The sequence below is a fragment of the Ambystoma mexicanum genome, chromosome 5q, assembly GCF_040938575.1.
Source record: "Ambystoma mexicanum isolate Mex_15411 chromosome 5q, UKY_AmexF1_1, whole genome shotgun sequence".
Classification (NCBI taxonomy): domain Eukaryota; kingdom Metazoa; phylum Chordata; class Amphibia; order Caudata; family Ambystomatidae; genus Ambystoma; species Ambystoma mexicanum.
In genome coordinates, this window is record NC_090933.1 from 927692604 (window position 1) to 927707143 (window position 14540).

At 55.1% G+C, this 14540-nt stretch overlaps 1 protein-coding gene across 2 annotated transcripts in view; it reads right to left on the reverse strand.

Moving 5' to 3' along the window:
- PABPC1 (poly(A) binding protein cytoplasmic 1) overlaps window positions 1-14540 on the reverse strand; it is a 503278-nt gene that overhangs the window by 190082 nt on the left and 298656 nt on the right. For both annotated transcript variants that reach the window (XM_069621444.1, XM_069621445.1), the window contains exon 8: window positions 8099-8194. In XM_069621444.1, the coding sequence (XP_069477545.1) occupies window positions 8099-8194 (96 nt within the window). The remainder of the gene's footprint in view (window positions 1-8098; window positions 8195-14540) is intronic.

A 14540-nucleotide genomic window follows, 5' to 3' on the forward strand; every position in this document is an offset into this window, starting at 1 on the left:
AGTACTTGGGGAGCCGTAATCCGTAGAGGGTTAATCTTCTGTGCGTGGCACCAGACAGAGAACCTCTTCCATTTGTGTCCGTAGCATTTAAGAGTCGAGGACGCCCTGGCCTTTGCAAGAACCTCTCTGCAATCGGCCGGTATGTCGTATCCTCCAAACTCTAGCGCTGCAGGAGCCAGGCCTGCAAGTTCAGCGACTTCGGGTCGTGGTGGAGGATGGCGCCTCCTTCCCTGGAGAGTAGATCCACGTCCGCCGGCAGCTCGATCGGCGGGGACGCTGACAAGTCCAGAAAGTCCGGGAACCATATCTGCCTCGGCCACGCAGGTGCGACGAGGATCATCCTGCACCGTGACCTCTTGAGCTGGTTGACGAGCCGGATTAGCAGAGGCAAGGGAGGGAACGCGTAGAGGAACAGGCCCTCCCAGGGGAACGAGAAAGCATCGCCCATGCTCCTCGTCTGGGGAAACCTGCTGGCGAACCTCCGGCACTTGGTGTTCGTCGCCGTCGCGAACAGGTCGATCTGGGGTGTGCCCCACCGTCGGAAGAGGCGATCCACCAGATCCTGCCGTAGTTCCCACTCGTGGCACGAGCGCAGCTCCCTGCTGAGTGAGTCGGCGATGGTGTTTTTTATCCCTGCCAGATGAAACGGCACCAGAAAAATCCCTTGGGCGACGGCCCAATGCCACAGGTCCTGCGCCTCCTTGGACAGCGCTGGGGACCTGGTTCCGCCCTGTTTCCTGATGTAAAACATGGTGGTGGTGTTGTCGGTGAAGATCCTCACCACCTTGCCCTTGAGGGACGGAAGGAAGGACCTGAGGGCCCAAAACACTGCACGGAGCTCCAGGACGTTGATATGCAGGGACTTCTCCGTCGGGAGCCAGAGTCCCCTTGCGTGCCGATTTTCGGTGTGCGCTCCCCACCCTTCCAGGGAGGCATCCGTGGTCACAGTCACCTGGTGGGCTGGGGTCTGGAAGTCCATGCCCGCCGTCAGATGCGCGCGGGTGCCCCACCACCGTATCGCTCGTCGGAAGCTCTCGTCGAGCTTGATCCTTTCCTCGAAGCTGCCCGTCGTCTGGATCCAGCGCGCATCCAGGAATTCTTGCAACGGGCGCATCCGGAGCCTGCACATGGGAATGAGGTAGATGCAGGAAGACATCATCCCGAGGAGGGACTTGATGGACCTCACTTTGGCCGCGTCGGCCACCAACATCCGTTGCACCTTGCCCAAGATGGTCCTGGTCCTCTCCTCCGACGGGCCTCGCTCCCAGAAACAGTGCGACTTGCGCGGGCACCAGGTGGGATTTGGCGTAGTTCACGGAGAATCCCAGGTCCGTGAGGAGTTGGACGGTCCTTGCCGTGTGGACCACGGCGAGCTCCCTCGTCTTGGCGCGGATGAGCCAGTCGTCCAGGTAGGGGTAGACGTGGATCCCCTCGCGGCGCAGCTGCGCCGCCACCGGTGCGAGGCACTTGGTGAATACCCTGGGTGCCGACCGTAGTCCGAAGGGAAGGGCTTTGAACTGGTAATGACGCCCTTGGACCACGAACCTGAGGAATTTTCAGTGCCCCTTTAGGATGGGAATGTGGAAGTAGGCATCCTCCAAATCCAACGACGATAGGAAGTCTCCTTCCTCCAGCTGACCCAGGACGTGCTGGAGGGTGACCATCCGGAACTTCTGCGCCTTGATGAACTTGTTCAGACGTCGCAGGTCTAGGATGGGGCGCCATCCTCCCGTCTTCTTCTTCACGAGGAAGTATCTAGAGTAGACTCCGGAGCCCCGAAGCCTCTTTGGGACGAGTTCGATGGCGCCCTTCCTGAGCATCGCCTTTACCTCCAGGAGAAGTTGAGGGACGTGAAGTTCTTTCCTGGCCACGGGGGGGACGCGCGGACACCACCTTTGAAACTCGAGCGCGTGGCCCCGGGCCAGGGCGTCCAGCACCCAACGGTCGGTGGAGATGGACTCCCACACGCTGACGAAGCCCGCCAGCCGGCCTCCCACCGGGGTGCTTCGGTGGGGGCCCGACCCCACGGCCGGTTCAATCCTGCTTGGACGCGGCCTTGCCGCCTTGGCCTCCTTGGCGACGACGGCGGGGTCCGCTAGACTTGCCTCGTCCTCTGTAGGCCTCTTGCGACGACGAGCGGGCCGCTTGACGGTAGGAAGCGAAACCGCCGCCGGAACCTTTGGAGGCGCCCTTGCCTCCGCTGCTCCGAAAGGGCGTCCGTCGTTGCTGCAGAACTCCAAGGGCCCGGGCCGTCTCAGTATCCGCCTTGATGGCCTGAAGGGAATCGTCCACTGTCTTCCCAAACAGGTTGTTCCCGTCGAAGGGCATGTCCAGGACTCTGGTCTGGACGTCCTGCCGGAAGTCCGTAGCTTTGAGCCATCCACGACGTCGAAGGCAAACGCCGTTGCCCAGCTGGCGGAACCCAGTGTCGGCGATGTCCGTCGCCACGGTGATGGCGTGGTCCGAGGCCACCTCACCTTCCTGCAGGATCTCCAGGGCCTCCGCCCTCTTGTCGTCCGGCAGAAAATCCAGCAGGGGAGCTATCTTGTACCAGAGCTCCCTGTCGCAGCGAGCCACGATAGCCAAGGCGTTGGCCGCTTTAATCGTCGTCGCTGCCGACGAGATGACTCTACGTCCCATAGCATCCAATTTCTTTCCCTCGCCGTCCGGCGGGGAAGTCGATGTGGAGGCCGCGCCCCCCCCCCCGCTTTCTTCCTGGCTGCCGCGGAGACGACGGAATCCGGGGTAGGCTGCGCCCGGAGGCACAGGGGGGCCGTGTCCGGGACCCGGTACTTTTTCTCGTACCGGTCTCTTCTAGCTGGCGTCGTGGAAGGGTTCTTGAGGAGGGAAAGGCCCTCATCCCAAATGTCCAACAGAGGCACTGCGAGGACCGTCTTCCTCTTGGCCTCGCGCCGCTGATAAAGGAAGCCTTCCTTTTTCTTCTCCTCAGGGCAGAGTTGGAAAAGCTCGGAAGCCCTGGAGATCATGGAGTGGAAAGATCCGATCTCGTCGGGCGGAGAAGCCCCGGCGGGAGGCGACGACGGAATATCCTCGTCGTATGCCTCGTCGTCCGTACCCGTCGCTGCCGTGTCAGTCCCCGTATCATCCCCTCGGGTGGACGGGGAGGAGGGCTGGACGGGGCGCGACGGTTGAAAAGGAGGTGGTGGATGGATCCTTCTTTTCTTGGTAGGGGGAACACCAGAAGGTCCCGGTTCTGGATCCCCCGACGGGAGAGGTTCCTCCGTCGGTAACGGTAGCCTCGTCCTTATCTCGGAGCATAAGGACTGTATGGCCAACAAAATGGCCGCCGAGTTGTCTTGCGGCGCTGGCAGAGGGGAATCCGACGGGCGAGCAGGGGCCCCGTCGGTATCCTCGACGATGTCGTCGTCACCTGCGTCGGGGTCCATTCCGACGGGCTGGCCTTCTTCCACGCCTAGGCCGTGGCTTAAGACCTCGATCAGCTCCTCTTCTGAGGTTGAGGCCGAATCTACGACGACGCCCTGCCCCCCCTTCTTCCCCACGGAGGGTTTCACGGGGGTCCTATCGATGGGCACAAAAGAAGACTCCCTCCGAGGAGGCAGGGAGATTCTGGGCCCCGAGGTCGCCACCACTGGTGCAGCCTCCACAGGCTGAGCCAGGGCCGCCGCGACCGTTTCGATAGAGGGCTTGGTCGGATGGATCAAGGCCTTCACCACCTTAGGTGCGCTCACCGCCTTATCCTTGAGGGAGGGGGCACTGCCACGCTCCTCCTCTGCCTTAGAGCTCGACCGGGGCCTCTCCAGGAGCTTCGCCGGGTGCTCGGCCTTCCTCTTACCCGACCCAGAGCGTTGGCTCGTGGTTGATGGTGCCGGGGAGGGTGCGCCCTGCCTGGCGCCCGTAGAGCCCGACCGTTCGGCGCTCCCGGTGCCAGCGGACTCGCGGTGCTTAGCCTTATGTTGGGCCCCCGTCGCCGGGGCGCCCTCAAAGGTCTTAGAAGACCGCTCGGATTTCTTCTTCTTCTCGCCAGACGGGCTCTTACCCTCCAGCCAGTTGGCGAGACGTTGATGGCGGTCCTTCATGGTCCGTTCCGACATGTTGCCGCAAAACGCACAGTCCTTCTCCACGTGCTTCTTGTCCTCATGAAGGCAGTAAAGGCAGAAAGAGTGTTCGTCCTCCTTAAAGACGTTCTGCAGCTGGCATCCAGGGCAGACCCTGAACAGCTTTCCGGGCGTCGAGCTTCCCTTCTCCTGGGCCATATCCGAGACCGGGCCTGAGAAGCTTCTGGAGTCCTCCGAAGTGTAGCTCGACGAAATCTTCACCCTTGAGGGGCGCAGACGAATCCGACACGGGTCCCCGTTGATCGGATGTAGGATCGGTGGAGCTTGAGGCTCTTTTGACCGAAAGAATCGTAGTTTTTTGTGAAAAAGCGCGAAAAATAGCACTAACGCTCGAGAGCAATAGCACGAGGATCCCAACACATGAACGTGCGGTAAAAATCTGAAGATGGCTGCCAGAGGCGGTGCTTAGGTAGAGGGCAGTCATTGGCTGTGGTCAGTATGACGCAGAGACCAGTGATTGGTTATTACTACGAAAGACAGATCAGAAACGAAACTGATACTGGTTTTTTCTTTACCGAGGATTCCCAGCCTGACGACGGGGAATATTTATGAGCATGTGAATCCATGCCAGACCCCATGCTGGAGAATGCCCATCGTCCGAGTAGATGTTCCGTAGGCCACATCCTGGGCAAACTCTGAAAAGAGGCATGGAGTCTTCTTTCTCCGCCATGTCCACGCGGAGTAGGCCTCGAAGAATCTTCTGGAATAATATCTCGCCGAAATTCAGCCCTTGAGGGGAGCTGGACAATCCGAAAACGGGTCCCCGTTAATTGGATGATTAACACAGTAAAAAGCCAGAGCTAATCACGAGGACTCCCACCACTCGAACGTGCGGCAAAAATCTGAAGATGGCTGCCAGAGGAGTGACTTAGGTAGAGGGCACTGATGGGGAAATTCATGAGCATGTGAATCCATGCCAGACCCCATGCTAGAGAAGAGTGCGTGTCCCCTTGCTTGTTCAGGTAATACATGGCCGTGGTACTGTCCGTGAGGACTAGGAACGTTTTACCCAGGTCGGTCGGTGTGAAATGCCTTCAGGGCTTTGAACACTGCTAGCAGTTCCAACTGTTTATGTGGTTGGTTGCTACCGCTGGGGACCACATGCTTGACACCTGGCTCGAGAGCCACTCTTGCATGGGGCGCATGCACAGAAGTGCGCGAGGAACTAGGTAGATGCAGGAGGCCATCATCCCCAACAGCGGCATGGCTTTGCATAGTCACCTCGTGATTGGCTTCATAGTGAGGGATCTGGAACTGCATGTTTTGAACCTTCTCGTTGGAGAAGACCAGAATGTAATTGGTCCGAATTTAGAGCCCCCAGAAATTGTTTGACTTGGCTGGGGTCTAGACTGGACTTTCTCATTGATTGAGAATCCCAGACTGAAGAGATCTACTGTCTTCTGGGTATTTGATCGGCATGTTCCATAGGAGTCCCCTGTTATTAGCCAGTCGTCGAGGTAAGGATAGACTGGAATGGACGGCCTGCGCAGGTGAGCCGCTACTACCGCCAGTACCTTCGTAAACAGCCTTGGGGCTCAGGGGATGCCGAAGGGGAGAACCTTGAACTGATAGTGCTTGTTCTCAATCATGAACCTTAGGTACTTTCTGTGCGCGGGCAACAGAGTTGCCATGTAATCCCCCTGCGTCAACAGAGGGACTACTTCCTGCAATATTGTCATTCTGAACTTTAGTGGCTTGACAAAGTTGTTTGCTGGGTGCAAGTCTCACACAGGGTGCATGGTGAGATCCTTTTTGGGTACAAGGAAGTGCACTTAATACTCTTGTTTACCTGATGAATGGGGACGACGTCTATGGCGCCCTTTTCTTGAAGGATCTGCCCCTCTTCCAGCAGAATCTGCAGGTGTGCTGGCGATAGGAATCTGTCTTGGTGGATGGTATCGAGGTGGCCGGTGGAACTCGATACAAACATGGGCAACGGTCTTGAGCACTCACTGGTCTTAAGTGACCCCCTCCCATGCGTGAAGAAAAGATGTTAAACGTCCCCCGACCAGGGTGGCATGGGAGGGGACTGAGACTAGCGAATCATTTGGGATCAGAGGCTGGGGAGCCACTTGGGGTGAAATTTCTGCTCCTGCCTTTGCATCTTCATTGTCCTTTCTGCTGGTAATAGTTGGTGCCAGCTGCTCCTTGTGCAGAGGACCATAATTTACCTCCTGTGCCCTATTGGTTGTGCGGAGATCTAGAAAAGGACTGGCCCTAAAGGAACGGCACAATCTTCGTTGATGGTAAGGCCTAGCAGTGATCCGATTTAGAAACAAGAGTCTTGTGCCCTTTCTTCGCCGTCTCATAGGCATCAGCCACATCCTTGCCAAACACATTTGTGGCCTCCACTGGTTTATGAAGGAGGACTGCCTCTCCGGCTTAAAAGAGGAGTTCTTAAGCCAGGCGTGCCTTTTGAGAACTGAAAGTTTATCCATATAGTTCTCAAACCTCACTCTGGTCCACAGAGATGAACCAGAGGAGGCAGGAGGGGGAAAAGGCTCTCCACGAGGACAAGAGTCCTTAGGAGGAATGAATTTGTTAGACAGTCTTAGAGAGGGGCTGTGACCCTTCTGAATACTCCTCAACTAGAGGATGAGCTTCTTAGCCTATTCGCCGCTGTACCAATATTTGCGAGACGGTCAGATAGTTTTCGGCACCGCCGAAACCTTTGGTACTGTTGCACTCTTAAACGGCGCATCGGTGCCCAAGTGTTTTTTTGAAGAGACACCCTTATGGCTGGAATAACATCTAGGAACCGGACGGTTCTGCGGAAAGGTCTATGGCCGCCACATCAGAGCCATGGCTGCCGGTAGAATCCTCACTGTCGGTGCCTACGGAGGAACCATACTCTGCCTGCATCGCGTAGGCTACCCACCGTTTCGTCCGCCTATCCTTTAGCGCCTTAGGACAGAACCGTTTGCAGGACTTGCAGGATCACTCGTCGTGATCACGAGGGAGATGTTTTTTGTTGCACTTGCAATGTGCGTCTTTCCACAGATATTTTCCGTTACAAGACGGACACCATTAGTCCTCTCCATTGTAGAGGGGAAGGGCGGCAGCCAGACCAGAAAGGGAAAGAGGGGAAAAGGAAATGCATTCTCAGAGAATCATACTCCAGGGCCCCACTCTTCCCTACTGTACAGGCCTGGGCGGAGGGCTGGGCCACGTGGTCGACAGCGCTGACCGATGCACCAGTCGCCGAAAGTCGCAGAAGTCTTCAGTCTACAAAGCAGCCGTTGAAGATGTTAAAGACTAGACTACCACCAGTCATGGGACAAAGCAATTATGAAAAAGCAATACAACTCTTTTCCTCGAAAAAAAGATGCAACACTCCACAATTACCACTAGATGTCTTACTATATGATTCTAAGCAGATTAACAAGCATCAGAAATGTAATATTAGTGTTGGGCCATAAATAACCATTTTTATACGTACTAAGTGAAATTTGTGATTCCCATTGTGTGTTCTCATTGTGGACCCTTCACAAGCTCACCACCTCATGAGACTTAGCCTACCTAGACCTCTCGTCACTTACCTTGAATTGGTTTGGCTACAGCTCCCAGAGTTTTCCCCGTCACAATCTAGGTTGGCTTTCTATACATCTGTCCACCTGGCCAGAGTACAGAAAATCTGTCTTAACACCAGTTTACACTACGGTCAGCGGAACTGCCCTAGAATCCAGAGTGCTTTGAGACAATGGCAGTAAAGCACAAAATAAATAAAATCTCCACTGCGCCACACCAGGGTATAGCCATGACTACACTCAGTCAAGTTTAACTCTGTAAGGTAGACCAAATGCCAGGAATTCTTGCAACCAGGATGTCTGGAGCAATCATTCTGAGCCTTAAACATAGGATTGAGGAAAATAGAGGAAAATACAAGCAGCACCATCTAATTTTCAGTTTAGCTTTGTTAATTCATGAAATACAAAACATTCAATGATTTCTTATCCAGGAGCACAAACCTCAGTTGTCTTGCCACACACCACAAAGCTTACCTTTGCACTAGTGATAGTACCAAATGGGGTGAACTCTTTCCGCAGGCGCTCATCATCAATACCATCATCAAGATTTTTCACATACAAGTTCACACCCTGAAAAAGAGAATTACATTTGTGAAAAAAGGTGGTAATGTGTTCTGTTGGAGAAGCAGTTAATTTGATTTACTTCACCAGATTGTTGTTTCAACATACAATGGGACGGATGCATACCTGGGACTGGAGAAATCTCCATTAAAGATGTTGGAATACAGCAATAAGACCGCAAATACCACAAAGGTTACCATTGAACAGGATTAAAGGGGAGGTATTGCGCAACTGTTCTATCGAAACAGTAATCAAAAGCAACACGTGGGTGAACAGCAAAAGACTAAGAACATTTTCTGCCAAAGTAACCCTCAATTTGACTAGTGTGTGCAGCTACCTTAGGCTCAATCTGAAACTAAACAGCAACAGATAGGGTATAGCCTCTGCAGAAAAGTCAGGCTTCCTGTAAAGCTATCTGACAGTAAACATACATACTGTACCACTGCACTATAAAGTAGACAACAGAACTGAAAATTAAATTTCCATCTTGGTGTACATCTGCATTTGTGGGAGCGTGTGAAGGTGCATGTCTGCCGTGCACAAAACACCCATCTTGCAAGTACGTCCACAGAGGGGCATGCACTTGCTTGGAGGTTGGTGCACACAGGGATGTGTGCAAAAATTATAAGTTACTCACCGTAGTGACTAGTCCCCATTCCTCCATTCTGCATGGGCTGCCCTTCCAAGGGACGGGAGACAACCTTTTTCACCAGAAAAAACCTTCCCCTTAAAATTTAGAGGCACACGGGGGTGCAGCCCTGGGAGCATGCGCTGCCCTGACTCCGCCACCACACCTCAGTCCCCATAGACGCGTCGACAATGGATTAACATTGCCTGTTGACACCAGTTTTATTTGGGGTCAGGGGAGGATGGTGGGACATATGGAGGAAAGGGGACTATGTTAAACACTACATTGAGTAACTTATAATTACTCTTACGTCCCGTCCCCTTTCCTCCATACTGCACGGGCGATTACAACAGTGTAGCCCCAGGGTGGAGAGGAGACCCTCCTTAAGAAAATAGGTTTCTAGAACTGCCTGTCCGAAAGCCGTGTCTGACCTAGAGCCAGCTTCAAAATAGTGCTTGCAGAAAGCCGAAGGGGTGGCCCATGTGGCCACCCTGCTTATGACTTGCCAGGGGACATGCCGCTGGAATGCGATGGCCGTTGCCTTGGCTCTGATCGCGTGGGTGTGCATGTTGGCCGGCACTGGCTTATGCTGTCGTCCTAAGGTTCTTTGATGGCCGAGACCATCCAACGGGCTATGAAGGCCTGATATCCAAGTCTTGATCTGCTAAAGTTGACAAAAAGTGAGTCCGACTTGTGGAAGGCCTTGCTCTTGTCCAAGTACAATTTCAGGGCAGGCCTGACATCCAGGCAGTGCAGAACTCTGTGCCTCGTCTTTGGGCTCAGCAAAAAACGTAGGCAGCACAATTTCTTCGTTCAGATGGAATGCAGAAGGCACCTTGGGTAGGAATGTTGGGTGTGTCCACAGGACTACTTTATCCCTGAGAAAAGTAGTATAGGGCTCGGAGGCGACCAGCGCCTGGATATCACTTATCCAGGGAGCTGAGGTGAGGTGAGGCAGACTAGCAAGGCCGTCTTAATGGTGAACAGCCTGATGTCCGCTGACGCCATTGGCTCAAATGGTTTGTGCACCAGTGCATCCAACACTATATTGAGGTCCCACAAAGGGTGTGGCCTCTTGATGGGCGAGTAAAGTCTGGAGATTCCTGTTAGATGCTTCTTGACAATCGGGTTGGAAGAGAAGACCTCTTCCTCAGTTTCTGTAGGCCCCAAAGGCTGACCTATTAGAAACTAGAGATTATTCAACTAGCTATTGAGGATCACACTACTAATAATATAGATAAAACAAACTAATTAAAAAAAATGTTAAAAATGTTTCGCAACAGGTCACTTATCCATTCGGACAAAGATTTACAAATCATGTCGTAGATATTAGATTCGAAATACATCAATGTGTAATGAACAATTCTGAACACATTCTAATGTCGACACATTTGTGTTTCAAACTCGGATTATAATTAGAACCATAAAGAGTCTATTAGCTGAAAAAATAGCTTTCAGGAACTCCCGAGCTTTCTTCAGTACGAATTGAAGTATATGGCAGTATAAGGAACAAGTTACTTACCTGTAACTGTTCTCCAGCATGGGTCTGGCATGGATTCACATGCTCATGAATATTCCCCGTCGTCAGGCTGGGAATCCTCGGTAAAGAAAAAATCAGTATCAGTTTCGTTTCTGATCGGTCTTTCGTAGTAGTAACCAATCACTGATCTCTGCGTCATACTGACCACAGCCAATGACTGCCCTCTACCTAAGCCCCGCCTCTGGCAGCCATCTTCAGATTTGGTAGCACGTGAAGTGGCAGTATGACCAAGTGAAGAGCCGCAGAGGGGTAGGCGGGAGGGTTCGCATGTGAATCCATGCCAGACCCATGCTGGAGAACAACAGTTACAGGTAAGTAACTTGTTCCTTCTCCAGCATGGGGTCTGGCATGGATTCACATGCTCATGAATATAAGAATAAATAGCAGTACACACATGCACAACCACGGGGGGGTAGCAAAAGGCTCAACATTAAGCAATACAAAAAACTCAACATTAAGCATCTGTTACCTCCTCACCAGGCTCACCGTAAGCGAACAGGTTGCGCAGCACTGCTTTGCCGACCCTGGACTCCTCCCTGGAATCCCGATCGACGCAGTAGAATCTCGTGAAGGTGTGCGTCGACCTCCACGTAGCAGCCCTGCAGATGTCCAGCAGGGGCACACCAGATAAGAACGCCGTAGTAGCAGCGATCGCTCTGGTCAAATGGGCTCTCGGACGGCCTGGCAGCGGTCGGTTAGCCAACCGGTGACAGTGCATGATGCAGCCGGAGAGCTATCTGGAAATAGAAGACTTCGAGAGAGCCTTCCCTTGATTCACAGGTCCAAAGTTCACGAACAGCTGTGATGTCCTCCGGAAACTCTTTGTGCGGTCCACGTAGAACTTAAGCGCTCTAGCCACATCCAGCGAGTGCAAAGTCCTCTCGGCTGGCGACGAAGGAGACGGGAAGAAAACAGGTAACACCAAGGGCTCGTTAAGATGGAAGTCCGACGGCACCTTGGGCATAAAGGAGGGGTGCGTCCTAAGCACCACCCTCGAGGCATAGAAAGTCAAGTACGGTGCCTTGCAGGATAGGGCCTGGATCTCTCCCACTCGGCGTGCGGAGGTAATGGCCACCAGGAACGCAGTCTTCCACGACACAAACTTCATCGGTGCGGAGTGCATCGGCTCGAATGGGGGCCCCCATGAGCCTGGTCAGCACCACGTTAAGTTCCCACGCCGGGGCCTTCACCGGCGGGAACGACCGGAACAGTCCTTTCATAAACTCTTTTACCAGTCGATGGGACCACAGGGACGTCCGTCCTGTGGTTCTGGTATATCTGGAGATCGCCGCCAGATGAATCTTAATGGAGGCATGGGCTAGCCCAGCCTTTGCCAGCGATAGCAGGTACGGCAGCACTTGAGGGGCCGTAATCCGTAGGGGGTTGATCTTCTGTGCTCGGCACCAGATAGAGAACCTCTTCCACTTATGACCGTAGCATTTGAGAGTCGAGGACGCCCTGGCCTTTGCAAGAACCTCTCTGCAATCGGCCGGTATATCGTAGCCTCCAAACTCTAGCGCTGCAGGAGCCAAGCCTGCAGGTTCAGCGACACCGGGTCGTGGTGGAAAATGGCGCCTCCTTCTCTGGAGAGAAGGTCCGCGTCCGCCGACAGCTTGATGGGAGGGGACGTTGACAAGTCCAGAAGGTCCGGGAACCAGATCTGCCTCGGCCACGCCGGTTTGACGAGGATCATCCTGCATCGGGACCTCTTGAAATGGCTGATGAGTTGAAGTAGCAACGGCAACGAAGGGAACGCATACAGGTATAGGTTGTCCCAGGGGAACGAGAACGCATCGCCCATGCTTCTCGGCTGGGGAAACCTGCTGGCAAACCTCTTGCACTTCGAGTTCGTCGCTGTTGCGAACAGGTCGATTTGGGGTTTGCCCCATCGTCGGAAGAGTTGATCCACCTGATCCTGGCGCAGTTCCCACTCGTGACACGCGCGGAGCTCCCTGCTGAGCGAGTCGACGATGGTGTTTCTTTCTCCTGCCAGGTGGAAGGGAACCAGGAACATCCCCTGGGCGACCGCCCAGTGCCACAGATCCTGTGCCTCCTTGGATAGGGCTGGGGATCTGGTGGCTCCCTGCTTCCGTATGTAAAACATTGTCGTGGTGTTGTCCGTGAAGATCCGCACCACCTTGCCCTTGAGCGACGGGAGGAACGATTTGAGAGCCCAGAACACGGCTCGGAGTTCCAGGACGTTGATGTGCAGGAGCCTCTCCTCCGGGAGCCAGAGGCCCCTTGCGTGGAGATCCCCAGTGTGGGCGCCCCAGCCTTCCAGGGAGGCGTCCGTCGTCACCGTCTCGTGGTACGCGGGCGTCTGAAAGTCCTTACCCGCCGTGAGGTGCGCTCTAACGTCCCACCAGTGAATCGCCCGCCAGAACACCTCGTTGAGGGGGACCCTGTCTTCGAAGGTGCCCGTCGCCTGCCTCCAACGGGCGTCGAGAAATTCTTGAAGAGGGCGCATCCGTAGTCTGCAGAGGCGCACCAGGTAGATGCAAGAGGACATCATCCCCAGGAGGGACTTGATGGACCTCACCCTGGCCACGTCCGTAGCAAGCAGGCGCTGCACTTTGCCTAGAATGATCTTCGTCTGTTCTTCCGACGGGGCCGCCAGGCGCCTCACTGTATCGAGCTTCGCTCCCAGAAACAGGGCCACCTGCGATGGCACCAGGTGGGACTTTGGGTAGTTTATGGCGAATCCCAGGTCTGAGTAGCTGGACGGTCCTCGCAGTGTGTTCAACGGCGAGTTCCCTCGTCCTTGAGCAGATGAGCCAGTCGTCCAGGTAGGGGTAGACAGGAATCCCCTGCAGGCGCAGCCGCCCCGCCACTGGTGCTAGGCACTTGGTAAAGACCCTGGGGGCCGACTTCAATCCAAACGGCAGCGCTCTGAATTGGTAGTGGCGTCCCTGGACGACGAACCTAAGGAACTTTTCGGTGACTTTGAGGATGGGAACGTGGAAGTAAGCATCCTCCAGGTCAAACGCCGATAGAAAGTCGCCTTCCTCCAGCTGTCCCAGTACGTGCTGGAGGGTGACCATCCTGAACTTTTGTGATCTGATGTATTTGTTCAAACGACGAAGGTCCAGGATGGGGCGCCAGCCGCCAGTCTTCTTCCTGACGAGGAAGTACCTTGAGTATACCCCGGAGCCCCAGAGCCTCTTCGGGACAAGCTCGATGGCGCCTTTCCTGAGCATCGCCCGTACTTCCAAAAGCAGTTGTGGGACGTGATTTTCCTTCCTGGCCACAGGTGGGACGTGAGGGCACTTCTTCAGGAATTCGATAGAGTGTCCTCTTGCCAGGGTATCCAGCACCCAACGGTCGGTGGAGATGGACTTCCACATGCCGACGAAGTTCGTTAGCCGGCCTCCCACCGGGGTGCTTCGGTGGGGGCCCGAGACCACGGCCGGTTCAGTCCTGCTTGGAGGTGGTGGCCTTGCCGCCCTGGCCACCTTGCTGATGGCAGCGAGGCGCTCCCTGCTTGCCGCGACCCCTGTAGGCCTCCTGAGACGAGGAGCGTGCCGCCTGGGGGTAAGACGACGAGCCACCGCTGGATCCCTTGGAAGCACCCTGTCTGCCTCCGGAGCTCCAAAAGGGCCGTCGTTGCTGAAGGGCTCCTAGGGCGCGGGCCGTCTCCGTTTTTATGGCTTGGAGGGATTCGTCCACCGCCTTCCCGAACAAGTTGCTGCCGTCGAACGGCATGTTCAACACCCTGGTCTGGACGCCCTGACGGAAGTCGGTCGCCCGGAGCCAACGACCGAGTCTGGCGTTGGCTGGGCCCTGAGGCACAGGGGAGCGGTTTCGGGGACCCGGTACTTCTTCTCGTACCGGTCCCGTTTGGCTGGTGCCATGGAGGGGTTTTTGAGAACCGACAGGCCCTCCTCCCAGTTGTCATCGATTAGGGGCACCGCGATGACCGTCTTCCTCTTGGCCTCCCGGCGCTGAGAGGGGAAACCTTCCTTTTTCTGCTCCTCCGGGCAGAGCTGGAACAATTCGGACGCCCTGTCGATCATGGCGTGGAATGAGCCAATCTCGTCGGGCGGCGAGGCCCGTGCGACGGGAGACCCGTTCCGTCATCGTCGCCCTCAGAACCCGTCGTCGAGCCCAACGCACCGTCATCTCCCGACTCGTGGGAGGGTGAGGAGGGAACTGTAGGCCTTACGGGGGCGAGCGGAGGAGAGGGCTGG